This window comes from Panicum virgatum, chromosome 3N (assembly GCF_016808335.1).
Source record: "Panicum virgatum strain AP13 chromosome 3N, P.virgatum_v5, whole genome shotgun sequence".
Classification (NCBI taxonomy): Eukaryota; Viridiplantae; Streptophyta; class Magnoliopsida; order Poales; family Poaceae; genus Panicum; species Panicum virgatum.
The window spans coordinates 49665247-49681248 of NC_053147.1; the positions used below are offsets into that span (position 1 = coordinate 49665247).

General features: G+C 44.8%; 1 protein-coding gene across 1 annotated transcript; it reads left to right on the plus strand.

Annotated features, from left to right (window-relative positions):
- Positions 1–429: 429 nt before the first annotated feature.
- LOC120667855 lies at positions 430–1923 on the plus strand. The gene is made up of 3 exons (XM_039947848.1): positions 430–1084; positions 1229–1507; positions 1652–1923. Exons 1-3 carry the CDS (start codon positions 430–432, stop codon positions 1921–1923), a joined length of 1206 nt encoding a protein of 401 aa, XP_039803782.1.
- Positions 1924–16002: the final 14079 nt, after the last annotated feature.

Consider the following 16002-nt stretch of genomic DNA (forward strand, 5'->3'; position numbering starts at 1 on the left):
TCATTATGGCTGATAAAGTCAAAGAAATTTGTATTCTTGGGGCACCGTCGTTTCCTCCATAAGAAACATCCATACCGGAACATGGACTGTCAGTTTGATGGGGAAAAGGAGGATCGAATGGCTCCTCCGCATGTGTCCGGAGTGGAGCTCCACCTGCAAGTGAAAGACATCAAAACTATTGAGGAGTTACCAAAGAAGACCATCCTTGGCAAAAGAAAGAAGCGAGATGGTGAAGAAGAAGATGGGCAGGGGATGTGGAACAAAAAATCAATACTTTGGGAGCTAGAGTACTGGCAGTTGTTGGATGTGCGTCATTCGATTGACACCATGCACACCAAGAAGAATGTGTGCGAGAGCCTGTGTTTAACATTGTTGCAACAGAGGGGCAAAGGAAAAGATCATGAGAATGCAAGGTAGGATCTGCAAGATATGGGCATTAGGCCGGAGCTCTATGCAGAGGAAACAGACACGGGGACAGTCCTTCCCGTAGCTGCAACTACATTGTCAAAGACGGAACGAAGAGAATTCTGTGAGTTCTTGCATGGTTTGAAAGTACCTTCAGGCTACTCTTCGAACTTCAAGAGGCTAGTGTCGGTGAAGGATATGAAATTAAATTTCCACTTGATGAAATCTCATGATTGCCATGTATTGATGACAGCTCTTCTTCCTGTTGCACTTAGAGGTATCAAGACAGTACTGGTTCGCGAGGCTATCATGAGCTTGTGCTTTTTCTTCAATGCGATAGAACAGAAGGTGATTGATGTGGAGGCACTGTCGAGGTTAGAGAGAAGGCATTTCGAGACCCTATGCCTGCTTGAGGCTACTTTCCCACCATCATTCTTTGATCTCATGGTCCATCTAACAGCACATCTTGCAAAGGAGATCTTCTACCTTGGCCCATCTTACCTTCATCAAATGTTTCCATATGAGAGGTTCTATGGCTTTCTGAAATCATTGGTACATAACCGGTCGTTACCGGAGGGAGCCATGGTTCGTGACTATGGTACCATCGAAGCAGTGGAGTGGGCCATGGGTTATAAGGACCCCCAAAACCCCATTGGTGTGCCTCATTCATGGCATGAAGGTAGGCTTGCAGGTGTTGGGACCTTGGGCAAAAAGTCAATCACTCCGGGTCAAGATTCCTTCAACGAGGCTCATTTCATCGTGCTTCAATAGACCGACATAGTGACACCTTATGTCAATGAGCACTTGCGACACCTATGTGAAGGTAATCCTAATCGTAATGAGGCTTGGGTTGCAAAGAAGCACATGCAAGGCTTTAACACTTGGCTCCGAGATTATGTCCAGAAAGCTAGCGCTGCTATAACTGATAATTTGATAAGAAAACTAGCAGCGGGGCCATTATTCACTATTACAACATACCAAGCATATGATATCAATAGATACACTTTCTACACCATAGCCCAGGATGGCAAGAGCATCTATCAAAATATTGGTGTGGGTGTAGATGCCATCGACAACGACATAGAGAAAGACACATATTATGGTTAGATAGAGGAGATATGGGAGCTTCACTATGTTGGATTGAAGGTAGCCCTATTTCGGTGTCGATGGGTCAATGGGAAGAAAGGTGTGACCAAGGACAAATATGGGTTTGTTAGTGTTGATCTATGAGTCTTTGGTTACAAAGATGAACTGTTTATCTTCGCCAAGGATGTGCAGCAAGTGTTCTATGTACCCGACCTTGCAAAGAAGAACTGGTATGTGGTTATGCCTGGAAAAAGAAGGATAGTTGGGGTTGAAAATGTCGTTGAGGAGGAGGAATACAACCAATTTGACAAAATTCCGTCATTGGACATGCCATACAGGCCCCAACTCTTGGCAAATGATAAAACACCATACTTGCGAAGCAACCATCAAGAAACAATCAATGTTCGTAAAGCAAGGAAAAAGCAAGTTTGATGTATGTGGATTGGTGAAATTTGAATCCATTTGTAATATATTGGTGTGGATTGGTGAAATTTGAATCCATTTGTAATATATTAGTGTGGATTGGTGAAATTTGAATCCATTTGTAATATATTGGTGTGGATTGGTGAAATTTGAATCCATTTGTAATATATTGGTGTGGATTGGTGAAATTTGAATCCATTTGTAATATCATTGGTGTGGATTGGTGAAATTTGAATGACCTTGTAATATATGATGTGGATTGGTGAAATTTGAATCCATTTGTAATATATGATGTGGATTGGTGAAATTTGAATCCATTTGTAATATATGATGTGGAGTGCTCTCCAGACATGTTCTCCAGAAAATCACAGAGTTCATTCCCCAGAGTTCATCTCAAGACATGTTCTCCAGAAGTTCTTTGTTGGTATTATTGTCAGTTGTAATTGGTAACGGGCATTAACACAATGCCCGTTACCAATGTATTATCAGTAACGGGCGTTACCACAATGCCCGTTACCTATTTCTTATTTCACCAGAAGTTCATTTCCAGAGTTCACATTTCTCCTGCATTCCCATAACATATATATACACAGAGTTCATTCCCAGAGTTCACAAAATCACAGAAGCACATAACACAGAACACACAGTTCATTTTTAGAGATCACATAACATATATATACATACAAATATATATTAGCAGTCACACAAATTCAGTGTTTTCTTCACATAACATATATATTAGCAAGCACACAAGGACAGACAAAAGCAGTGTGCCTCAACCAGTATAGGCATTCTACCAACATGTTTCCTCCATCCAGTCACACAAGTTTAGACAAAATCAGGCATACAAAATAGCAGCTGCCTCCACTACGGCCTTGGTCAACCTAGATGTTTCTGCCTCTCGCCATCTCGGCCGCAGCTTCAAGTGTGCACTGAAGTGCCTTCTTCTTTGCCTTTTCGGCAGCAAGCTCATCTTGAAGTGCCATGATCTTCTCCTGTGATGCTGCAGTCTTGTTGTGCAACTCCCAGAAGGTCATCCTATTAATAGGGACCTGCAAGATAAAACATTCTCAGAGCACTGCAAAGACAGATTCTGAATTCAGTCAAATTCAGTCAAACATTCTCATCCTATTAACAATTGGTGAAATTCAGTCAAATTCAGAGAAATTAGGCACCATATTGGTCTGAATATTCAGACAAATTCATTCAATGCATTGATAGTTGCACAAGTTGCACAAGTTTAAATTCCTTTGCTTTTGTTAGTCTGAATATTCGGAAAAAATCAGTAAATTTAGCCAAATTCAGACTAACATGTTAGTCTGAATATTCAGACAAATTCATTCAATCTTGTGAACTAACATGTTCATATATGCAACAAACAACTAAAAAGCCAAAATGAACATCTAAATAAACATTTTCAGATAACAAGATCACTCTGCAGATAGACAAATTCAGACACATTTCAGTTTGACATTGAATACCAGTTAAGTTTTAAACTCCTCACTTCAAAGCACAGAATTTGACTTGCAAATTTATTAGGACATGCTAATTTCACATGATATGTTCAGAGAAATTCAGACAACTTCAGTCAAATTCATGCAAATTCAGGCTAAATAGTACAAAAAGTAAGACAGTGGAGCAAATTCATACTAATTCAGGCACACAAAATAGGACTTGGAGCAAATTCATACAGTGGATTACCTCTGACTTCCCCTTCCCCTTGTTCCCCATCTCCTGCATTCCATTGTACTGCGGCGGGCCTTGGAAGCCCGGCGGCAGCCCGATGTCGCTGCTACCAGAGGAGGTCACCTCCTTCTTGGGGGTGACCAACGCGGCCACCTTCCTCGCGCCTGACGTGCCTGCGCCGGCCTTCTCCTTCCCCTTGTTCATCATGCTCGCCGGAGTGGGGTTGCCGGAGAAGCCCGGCGGCGGCCCGATGTCGCTGCTACCGGAGGAGGTCACCTCTTCTTGAAACCGTGGTGGCGACCGCTTCGTGGGGGGCACTGCGGCTGCCTTCCCCGCGCTCTCCTTGCCTGCGCCGGCCTTCATCCCTGCGGCCGCCTTCCCTGATCCCGCCTTTGTCCCCGCGCGCGCCGGAGTGGGCTTCGGCACTTGCGGCAGTTGGGCTTCTTCCTTCTTCCCCGGCACGCACTTGCCCTTTTCCCGGAGTTGCAGGGCGACAAGAGCACGGCTCTTGCGGGACGACATGGTGCCGGAGACGAGGGAGACGACGCGTACAGGAAGAGGAAGCGCCGGACCGTCGCCAGAGTTGTCCAGGGAAAGGGAGAAGAAGAAACGAGGCGAGGAGAGGGAGAGGAAGATGAAGAGACGAGGCGGTTCGAATCAATTTATTGGAAGATTGGAAGAGGAACGGTCTGCCCACCTGTCTCGGCTTTAAAGGTTAAATATATTTGTCTCCAGATACAAAACGAACTTACTCGCATAGCGCAATGAAAAGGCTTTTCTTTGTGAATCTGGACGGCCACGGTTCGATTCTGGGCGGCGCCCCACATTTTTGTTGAATTTTTCATTAAAGGAAATGGGCATTACTATATGCTCGTTACCAAGATGGCTGCGCCAGATTGCCTCGGGGCCAGGTGGTAGCGCGGGATTGGCCCAGTTCTATTGGCCAAGTTGATATTTGTCCTTTTGATATATAATTAAAATTTGTAACTGGTATTTCTCCGTCATACTTAATCCAAATTGGATGGTTTTTTTTTCTAAATTTTTCTAAAATCACCCTCCTTTCGTTGATGACGTTTGTAAGGCCAGAATATATTTAAGAGATTCTATGTCTATGCCTTATCTTGTTACTTCTAAATAGCATATAGAAAAAACATTTGTTTTGCACAACCATAACTTTATAAAACATCGTATTTTGCAATGTTAAGGTGAGAACAAGGTTATGTTCAAATTTTACATGCATACGAGTTCGTATATGTTGTAATGTATGCTAAACTTCAATGTTCAAGTAACATTCCATGGAACTATGTGAAAGATGTAGTCATTTGTACACAATGTATATTCTTTCTTCATCGAATCCATTTGAAATTTTTATGTAAAGTTTAGGGACCCAAATTATGTTGCCACATCAATTTGTAGAATGTTTTGACCAAGTTAAGATGTGGTTAAAATTATTATATCATCTTTACTTTTACAACATTCATCATCTTGTAAAGTAAGTTTCATTTTTATTACACAACTATGACTGATGTTATTTTATTCAAATTCTATATGTCAAATGATGAATTTTGGATATTTTTTATTAATTTTTAGGTGCAGTTTCCTGGGCTCTAAAATTTGTGGAATATTAGGATTGGGCTGTTTTTCTTTTTGAGTTGTGATCAAACCATATCAGATCAATGGGTGATCCATGTCTTAGATTGTTACCTGTGTTTTTACCTTTCCAGGAACATTTTTTGTTGAATTTTTGAACTTGAGTACCTTAGGCATTTGAAGGTAGCAAATTTAGTTTGAAAAGAAAATGTCGGGCCCACGCGTCAGCGTCAATGGACGCAGGCGCCATCCGACCCAAAATTTGGATCTCGCACGCGGGCGCCATGGGCGCTGTGGCCGCCGGGCCCATTGGTCAGCGTCTCCTCTTCTCCTCCTCCCAACCAAATCCATTTGGGTTCCATTTCTCTTCTCTCGTCTTCTCCTCTGCAGCCGCTCTCCTCTCCTCGTCCGCCGCCGCCCTCCTCGCCGTGCCTCGCTTCCTCCTCACTGCGCCCTGACTCCTCCCTGGCCCTATGCTCCTCGTCCGCGCGTCCCGCCTCTTCCTCCCGGAGCCTCTTCTACGCGCGCCGCTCCTCCTCGCGCGCGCCTTTGCCCACAACCCGACGGCTAGGGTTTCGACCCTCCTCCGCGCGCCATCGCAGCCCACAGTGGCCAGTTGCGACTAGGGTTTTGACCAAGAAACCCTAACCCGACCCGACGGCGACGACGCGGCTCCTGTGGTGACGACGGCGTGGCGGCTCCTGGCGTGACGACGACCCAGCCATGGATCCGGCGGCCCGGCGACAGCGACCCGGCGGCCCGGCGACAGCGACCCGGCGAACTCAGGCAATGAGGCAACACGGATCAGGCAATGAGCACGACTACTTCATTTCCGACAGAGGTAAATGCTCGTTCCTCAAATCTGCGGCTTGGCCTAGGGAGACATAGGATTATTCTCATGGAATTGCTGTTGTCATGGTGAATTTGACTACTTTTGCATGCTACTTTGATGTAGTTCTGGTTAATTTTGGGTAGGATACTTACAGGAACTATTTGCTGTTATTCAAGTGTGACTGATCATTGAAATTTTGGATAGGATACTTTGCTGTTGCTTTGGGTAGGAATTGCCTATATTAGTTACAGGAACTAGTTAAAAATTATTCTGCTACTCATGAGAATGGTAATTTGCTGTTGTTTACGGTGAGTTCACATAGGATTAATCTCTTGGAATTACCTTTATTAGTTCAGCATGACTACTTTGCTGTTATTTTGGTGAATACTATTGTTTTGCATGCAAATAAAAAATATTCCACTATTAGTTTGCATGATATTAATTTCATACTATTTGTACAAGCAATATTTGGTCTACTCATGGACTGCCAGGTATGTCACACTCACTATTGAACCTACTTTGGTTAGCTAAACATTGTTGTTCTTCTTTAGCGATGTGGTGGGTGCTAGGCTGCGTAAGTCTTTATTTGGGGCAAAAAAAAAACCAACGGAGTGGCATGTGGTATTGTGGTGTATACCCTGTAAGCCCCGGTGTGGTGGCCCCCTCGATGCACGCAAGCTTAGCACCTACCACTGTTTGTAACTTATTTACAATGTATAGTTTTTTGCTATCATAATCATACTAACTGATTGCTTTATCCTATTATAAGCATTGTTTCACCCTGTCAAAATGGTTAGTACCTATCCCCAACGAGTATATAATTATATTACTGATGCAACTTTGTGCATATGGTACAAAATGAGTTGAGAAATTTTAAACTAGTACAAATAAAATTTTGCTAAGTAGAACTTATGTAATACTTATTTTGTTTACACTTTCAGCCTTGCTTATGTTGCTCTACTGACAACCTGATATATAATCTATGCAGTCTGGCTCATCAAAGAGTTCCACTGGTGACAGTGAACCTGTTAATAATGCAACTGATACACAAGGTGCAAATTTAAACAGCGCAGCTGCTTCACAGGCTTACTCATCACAAATTGCTGGGAGTAGCACTCGAGCGCGCAAGTCAATAACACAAACTAAATGGCCAGAAGACAAGGTGACTGCAACTGGACTTGATGAACAAGGTTGGCCTACCCCAGATGCTGCAAGGGAAAGATTCGTATTGGTCTGTGGCCTCATTGCTCGGGAGAGGGTGTCAATCAACGTCAAGGTTGAGGATCTCACACCAGAAACGAGGAGAGATCTATTCACTATTTTGGAGGAAAAGCTAGAGTACCCAGCCAATCTGTCCACAGCTGCTCGCGATAAGGCAATTAAGTCAGCTATGAAAGAGATTGCACTTTTGCAACGGCAATTCAAGGCGCATTTAAGAGCAGATTTTGTGAGGCAAGATGAGCTTCCCTTTGAGAAGCACCCCTTTTTGAAGCCAGAAGACTGGGAGCAGTTTGTGGAGACAATCAGATCTCCATTGTTCGAGCATGTGAGCCAGGAGATGAAAGAGAAGCGAGCCAAGCACAATAAGCCGCACAAGATGGGAAAAAAAGATTATTATGGTAAAAGGAAAGAATGGGAGTTGGAGGATGAAAAGCTAGCTGCAGAAGGAAAGGAGAACCCTTGGGAGCAATATCCTGGCCGTTGTAGGCTATATCTGCGGGCAAGGTCAGGGCCGACCACTAGTGCAAGCGAGGACATAACATTCACTTCCCCTCTGGTGGCAGACGTAGCAGATAAAGTGAAAAGAATTGCAGCTCAAGCTGGTGATGGTTCTTTCACTGGGGTTAGGGAGAATGATGTTCTTACTGAGGCACTTGAGAATCCAGAGCATCGAGGTCGGGTGCGAGGTGTCTCTAGTTCACTTGGCTGGGGTAAAGGGTTTGGCCCAGAATGTGCTGAAATGTACAGGAAGAAGAAGAAAAGGAGGTCTGATGCAGACAAGGAAGAGATAGTTGGTGAAGCAATCAATAGAGTTATGGAGTTGCTGAGAGTTGCAGGCGTGCCCATACCGGATGGTCTGTACCTCACCCAAAGTGTACATAATAGATCTTCTGACAACACAGCTGAAACACAGCTGAGGAGGATGTGCCCATTAACAAGGGGCAAAATGATGGTCCACCTCAGCCGGACACAATAGATCTGCTGACAAAACCAACTAAGTGCAGTCTTCTGGATGGCAGCGAGTGTGACATGGAGCTCGCTTTAAGCACTGTCTATCCAAATCAACAGACTTGCCATACAGTACCGGTACAGAATGGGTATGCAGTGGTGGAACCTACTTATGTGTGGCCCAATGCGGGGCACATCAAACTGTGTTTATTCTGGTGCTGACCTTATCAAGACCAACGTAATGCTCAATTATTTCAATGGGCAACCATCGGAGGCAAAGGGCGTCCTCAATGTGGAGTTGACAGTTGGCCTCAAGACCTTCCCAACTTCATTCTTCATCGTCAACAGTAAGAGTACGTACACAGTGCTGCTTGGGAGGGATTGGATTCATGCCAATTGTTGTGTTCCTTCCACAATGCACCAGTGTTTGGTTCAATGGGATGGCGACGAAGTGGAGGTGGTCCGTGCAGATGACTCCAACGAGGTTTCGCTCGCAGACATAAACGCCTGGGATGCGGAAGGACAAGAGCCGATCTCAGGGATTGTGCTAGAAGACTGTGATAGGATCGAAGCGACAAAAAATGGATAGAGGCTGGTCTTATCCACTGGCCTCACAGAATAAACACATCCTGGCACGCTACGGAATTCAGCAGGTTTAGAGAGGCCGGTCCCAGCGACCGGCCCCAAAAGGTAGATAATTCTTATTTAGAGTTGAAACTGTTACATTATGAACAAACAATAGCCTGCTCAGGCAGTTGGTTTGTTAATGAGCATTCAGTTTCGAATGGTAATACAGAAACGGCCATCCCGTGCGGTCGGCCGAAAATTTTCTTTTGTTATCTCTCCGTATTTGCTGTCGACGTGGCAGATGACGATGAGTTACCTGCGTTCACAGTTGAATTTATAGGTGACGGCAAGTTAGGGTACGGGTTTACATCAGCTGACAATTTGGAGGAAGTCGATATAGGTCCCGGGGATAAGCCTCGACCAACATTTATCAGCAAAAGGTTAGACCCGAGCCTTCGTGAGCCGATGATAGCACTATTGAAAGAATACCGGGACTGTTTCGCTTGGGATTATACTGAAATGACTGGTCTGGATAGAAGCATCGTCGATCATCGGCTCCCGCTTAAGATAGAATTTCGGCCGTTTCAACAACGAGCACGACAGATGAAGGCCGAAATCCTAGAGGAGGTTAAGAAAGAGGTGCAAAAGATGTTGGACGCAGGGTTCATCAGGCCATGTCGGTATGCAGAATGGATCTCCAGCGTGGTCCCTGTACAAAAGAAGGATGGCCGATGACGAGTCTGCGTGGATTTCAGAGACCTCAACAGAGCAACGCAAAAGGACGAGTACCCGATGCCCGTCGCAGAAACATTGATCAACGCAGCTGCCGGTCACAAAATACTGAGCTTTATGGATGGTAATGCCGGCTACAACTAGATCTTCATGGCCCCAGAGGATATAAGCAAGACCGCGTTTAGAGTACCAGGCGCGTTCGGCTTGTTCGAGTACTTGGTTATGACCTTTTGGTTGAAAAATGCCGGTGTGACATATCAACGCGCCATGAATTACATTTTTCATGATCTCATCGGCAAACTTATAGAAATCTACATTGATGATGTCGTGGTCAAGTCCACATCGGTTGAGGGACATCTGGAAGATTTGCGTAAGGTATTGGAGCGGACTCGGAGGTTTGGGCTCAGAATGAACCCGAAGAAATGCGCCTTTGGTACATGAGCGAGGGATCGAGATCGGCCTAAAAAGTCAAGAAGCTGTAAGGATGATGAGGCCGCCTACTACGAAGAAGGAGTTGCAAAAGCTCATCGGCAAAATCAACTTTGTCAGACGATTCATCTCCAATCTGTCTGGACGTATCGAGCCATTCATGGGTCTCGTGAAAATCAAGTCCGATGATGAATATCACTGGGGGGTAGAGCAGTAGCAAGCTTTCGATGAAATCAAGGAATACTTGACGAAGCCTCCAGTTTTGGTTCCTCCACAGCAAGACAGGCCCTTCTACATATACTTATCCGTAGGCGACACCTCCATCGCCTCGGTGCTGGTTCAGAAGCATGACGGATTGGAAAGGGTTGTGTTCTACCTTAGCAGGCGCATGTTGGATGCCGAGACCAGGTACCCTGAGATTGAAAAGCTTTGTCTCTGTTTATTCTTTATATGTACAAAGCTTCGTCATATTTTGCTCTCGGCGGAAACAATCGTTATTTGCAAATCAGATGTCATAAAGCATATGCTGTCGGCTCCTGTTCTGAAAGGCCGACTCGGAAAGTGGATGTTCGCGCTATCAGAGTTCGATATCCGATATCAACCAGCAAAGGCAGTCAAGGGACAAGCACTGGCAGATCTTATTGCAGACATGATCAGCACTGATATGGCTGCACTTTTCATTCATCCATGGGCCATGTTTTTCGACGGATCGGCGTGTGATGATGGGTGCGGTGTAGGAATTCTTTTGGTATCGCCTCGAGGGGCGACTTATTCCTTTTCCATCAGGATGACCACTCCATGCACCAATAATTTAGTAGAGTATGAGGCCGTTCGCAAGGGGATGGAATTACTCCTGGAAGCTGGTGTAGAAGCGGTGGGAATCTTTGGGGATTCGAAACTGGTGATTTCTCAGCTCACGGAAGAATACAGATGTGAGAGCGAGGCTCTTTTTCCGATATGGATGCAGTGCCGTGAGTTGATGTCACAATTCAGGTACATTAATTTCCACTGGATACGTAGGACTTTGAACAATGAAGCCAATGACTTGGCACAGATGGCTTCCGGATACAAGGAAACAACCGATGGGGTAGATGTAGAGGTTCAATTTCTAGAACCTGGAGATTGGAGAGCCGATATCTTCAATTATTTGAAGGATTCGGCTCGGGGGGCACCCAGAAGGATAAGACTCAAAGCTATGAAGTATGTTCTGATAGGGGACGATATGTTCTACAGGGCTTTGGAAGGACTGCTGCTTAAATGTCTGGGGCCTTCGGAGTTGAATTGGCTCTTGCATGAGGTTCATGAGGGAGCCTGCGGTACTCATCAATCGGCTCATAAGATGAAGTGGCTGATTAGGCGATCGGGATATTAGTGGCCTACCATGCTTGAGGACTGCTTTAAATATTACAAGGGATGTCAGGCATGTCAGAGATTCGGCAAGATTCAGATGGTGCCGGCATCAGTAATGAATCCTATCATTAAGCCATGGCCGTTTATGGGTTGGGCCATGGATATGATTGGCCAGATCAACCCGCCATCCAGCAAGGTCCCCAATGGGTGTTGGCTGTCACGGATTATTTCACGAAATGGGTGGAGGCGGTACCCATGAGGTCGGTGACATCGAAAGATGTGATCAGTTTCGTTAAAGAGCACATCATTCATAGGTTCGGGATTCCCCAGACCATTACGACCGATGGAGGATCGGTCTTTATATCGGAGGAATTTAGGAAGTTCGCCGATGACACGGGGTTCAAGCTGATCAGATCATCCCCATATTATGCCCAGGCTAATGGACAGGCTGAAGCATCCAACCAGAGCTTTATCAAGCTGATCAAAAGGAAGATCGATGAATATCCTAGGCGCTGGCACGAGGTGTTGTCAGAGGCTTTGTGGGCATATCGTATCTCGTGTCACGGATCCATCAAGACGTCACCATACCATCTGGTCTACGGTCAAGATGCTGTGTTGCCATGGGAGATCACGACCGGATCGAGGTGTGTTGAGTTCCAGAATGATCTGTCGGCTGAGGAGTATGCAGCCTTGATGAGCGACAATATGGAGGATCTCACAGAGCTAAGACTTTGGTCACTTGAGGAGATCAAGGAAAACAAGGCTAAAGTCGCTCGTGCATACAACAAAAAGTTCAAGCCAAAAGATTTCCAGGTCGGAGACCTGGTTTGGGAGGCAGTGCTACCATTGGGAACTAAAGATAGGAGGTATGGTAAGTGGTCTCCAACTTGGCATGGGCCGTACAAGGTTGATCAAGTCTTGCCTGGAAATGGGTACATGCTTGAAGAATTGGATGGTGTCAAGTTTCCTATAACCGTCAATGGCCAACACCTCAAGAAATATTTCCCGAGCATGTGGGAAGGCGAATAACAAGAGCCGATGAAATCCATCTGGCTGTATTATAAAAGGCCAACACGTTTAGTTGGCCAGTAAAAAAATGAAAAAAATAGTAATAAAAGTGAGAGAGGCCAACATGTGACACCTAAGGTGTTAGTACATCTAAATACAATCAATGTACCTTAGCTAAAGTTAAAAGAAAAATTTGGGAAATTGATTCAAAGAGAAAGAGTCAAATAAAAGACAAATTATACAAAAGAAATTAAAGGGGACAAGAAAAAGAGTGAAAAGCTATTCAAATTTCAATTCAAAAAGGTGCATAAAATTTTAGCTGGCTTATGAGAGGTGCTTCAATTGACATGTGCTCAATTGAACTTCAGCAAAAAATCAAGTCAAAAACTGAATAAAACCAAAGTCCTTTTGTGCAAATTTGCAAATGTACAAATAGTTCAAAATGTGAGTTTCAAATAAAAATTTGTATAACACGAAAGTTGTAGATCTTGAAAAGTTATGCAAAAGTGGTATTCAACACTTTTCCATTTGAGCCCTCCAAATAGGAGATAATTTTAGTTTACCGAAAGGTCCCTGGATTTTCAGAAATCGCAGAAAAGCCCCTATCTCCATCTCTCTCTCCCGGCTTGCTCTGTTTCGGCCGCCGCCTGTCATACTCAACTGGTGGACTTCATCCACCGTGCGCCCGCGGCCAAATGGACCCAGGAAGTCCCCCAGCGCCACCTGGCCCGCCTCTTGGCACCTCCTCACACGCACATGCGTCCCAGGCCGCTCCCCGAGCCGCCACGACACCCCCGCCCTGCGCCGCGCCGCTGGCAGCTCCGCTCGCTCACCGTCGTGCGCCCCAGACCCAAATCGACCACCCCCAGTCGCTACATCCCTCGCCCAGGAGCTCCTTGGCCTATAAAGACCCCCAGAACTCCACCGTCACGCGCCTTCTCCTCCTTCTTCCTCCTCCCGCCGCTCCGCCATGGCCGCCGAGATCCGGCTCGCGCGGACCGGCTAACCCAGCCCTGCATTGCCCCCTCCAACCACCGCAGCAGCTTCTCCACCTTCCATTAGAGCTCCACGGGCGCGAAATCGAACCAAATCCTCCTCCCGACACCGTTCCCCTTTTGCGCCGCCGCCGGCGAGCTCGGGCTCACCGCGGACCGGCCAGCTCCGAGGGAGACCGAGCACGACAGCTACCCCAGGAGCATCCACAAGCTTCCGCGGTGCTCGTGCACGCCTTGTTCCCCTACCCCGAGCCCTCCTTCACCTCCAGCGCCGGCGAACCGAACAACTGACCCGCCATTGACGCCGACGAGCTCGAACCCGTGCACCAAACACTCGAACATCGACCAGGGTAGGTGTTCCTCGATCCCTTCTCTCCCACGCGCCTCCCCGTGGCAGCCCCGGTAAGCCCTGCATCGCAGAACACCACCGGCAAGATGCCACGGCGGAGAAGGCCGGCGAAGGACCCGGTTGTAATTTCTTTTTTTCGTTCAAGGGTGTTTCTGCAAGTTTTCTAGTGTATATCAGTGAACTTCTAAAATGCGAAACAAATCACAGAAAAATCGGAAAAATATAAACTCAACTGATCTGGAATCCTTGTAACAAGATCTAAAAATTTTGTAACAGTCACATCTGCAGAAACTCAACCAATTTTAATATGGGAAAAAGAATAAGAAAACCACCTTATGCATGTTTAGGAAGTTCTACTCAGCAAATGACCTTGATTTTTGGATATGTTATCACTAATGCAATATTAAGATCACAGTAAAAAGATGACACCCACCAAAAGCAGTTATCATGTTGGAACAATCAAGATTCTCTAATCTGTTGTTAGATTTCTCCATTTAATTATGGAAATTATACACATGAACTTAATCTGGAATTTTTACTGAATGCATGTGCCACTGAATACCTGCTAAATCCTAAAATTCAGATTTATTAGAGTTCATTTGATATATACCATGATTTATGTTTGTTTAATCAACTTAATTTTCATATATAGTTCTTATGCTCAGAAAAATCTATATTTATTTCTGAAGTCTCTTTTTGGCTCTGTGACCATGCCTAAAAATTTTGAGCTGCAGTTGCTGAGTGTTTCTTTGGTGAATAATCATGCTTAGCATCTTAGGACTAGATTTACTATTTTTGTTCTGAATAATCTACACCATAACTGATCTTGATATTTGGACATGATCTTGTTTAGAGTATGTTCTATCTGTAATAAAAAGTTCATATGCAGTACTGATTAAATTCACATTGAGAAATTTATGCTAATTCATGTTAAGTTAAATGCATAACCAATTTATCTGGTGGTTATAAAGCTCGATAATTTTTCTGGAGTATGTTTAGCTCATGTTTAGACTCTGGTAAAAATTTGAGAACCATATCCCTAGCAAAACTTTCTGTAGAATTAAACTTTGTTAATGGCTTGCTGTTTTTGTTCTTTTTGTCACCCCTGCTGTATAAGTGTATAAAATCTGGAAAAATTTCAGTGCTGAGTATATGCTTTGAAGTTGCTCACATAACATTTGTAGCACCAGAACTCATGTTGAACGTTCTGTACAAAAAGGTGAAGCAACTAGAGTAATCCATTTGCATGAATAGTTAGTTTTTGCTTTATGGGTAGATGCTGAAATTTATACCATGAATGTTTAAGTTTGGATCTGTGTTACTTTAGTGTTTCATCACTAGCTCATTAGTAGTTTTGTGTTATGAAATAATGAAAGCATGCTATGTGTTGAAATTGAAAATGAAAACCAAAACCCCCACTCATTCATGAAGAAACGTAGTTATGTTTACTACTCTATAAATGACTGCCCATGAAACTGAAATGTTGAAATCATCATTAACGTAACCTTTGTTGACTACAACTTTATCGTGAAGGAAAGAAATCGTTATCCATGAGTAACTCATAATCTTGCATTGCATATAGAAACGGTTAATCTCACGGACGGTGACTACGAATTGGTGCCCGCGGACTCTCGTGCGGAGCAGGAGGTTAATCTGAATTGTGCTAACTTGTCTCAAGACCTGGGCCAAGCCCCAGAGGCTTTTCTGCCTGACAGTGCCCCAGAAGGCAAGCCCCGGAGCATAATCCCACTATTTTCCGAATTATCATTCAGTTATCTATTTATGAATGTATTGTAATATTTTGTTTTCTGCATTTAAGTTTTCTTGGCATTGATCGAAAACCGTAGATGCATGATCTCTAGGAACCTATGTTTGATACCGAATCTTTTATCGACTAGCTGCCATGCTAAATAGGTATGGTAGAAGTCGAGTGGTTTCCTGCCTCTCGCGAGCAAATAGGAATTGTACTGACTTTATTTCCTGTTGAAATGTAAGGACAACGGGCGGGGTTGTGTAGTTGTGATACCCCGCTGGTGTAGTCAAAAATGGCTAAGGTCGCGGTGTGTGGCTCATTTCGTTAAGCGTTTGAAAGTACTAGCCACATACCGAGAAATATGGTAATCGGTAAGCTTAAGTACCTGATTGGACCGGCGAGTGGAACGATCTCGCACCCTCCTAGTAGAAGTAGGATTTATATTTTTGTCGCGACGTACGGGTGCAGAGTGGTCGGACTCTGTAGTTGGGGAGGGTGTGCCGGATCCACGGACTGGAAAGAAAGGGGAACTGTAGCGTGGGCGGAAGCGAAGTCGATCCCCATGCGTGTGGTCTAGGTTCCCCTGGCCAGGTTGAAATTCGATTTAGAATTGTCCGCCTCTCACGGC

Excerpts from the sequence above, each read along its gene's own strand:
- LOC120667855 (XM_039947848.1), top strand. The coding sequence starts at position 430 with ATGGGCATTAGGCCGGAGCTCTATGCAGAGGAAACAGACACGGGGACA. Across the intron at positions 1,085-1,228 it reads GCCTCATTCATGGCATGAAG|GTAATCCTAATCGTAATGAG; the intron begins GTAGGCTTGCAG and ends ACCTATGTGAAG. Across the intron at positions 1,508-1,651 it reads AGAGAAAGACACATATTATG|ATGAACTGTTTATCTTCGCC; the intron begins GTTAGATAGAGG and ends TTGGTTACAAAG.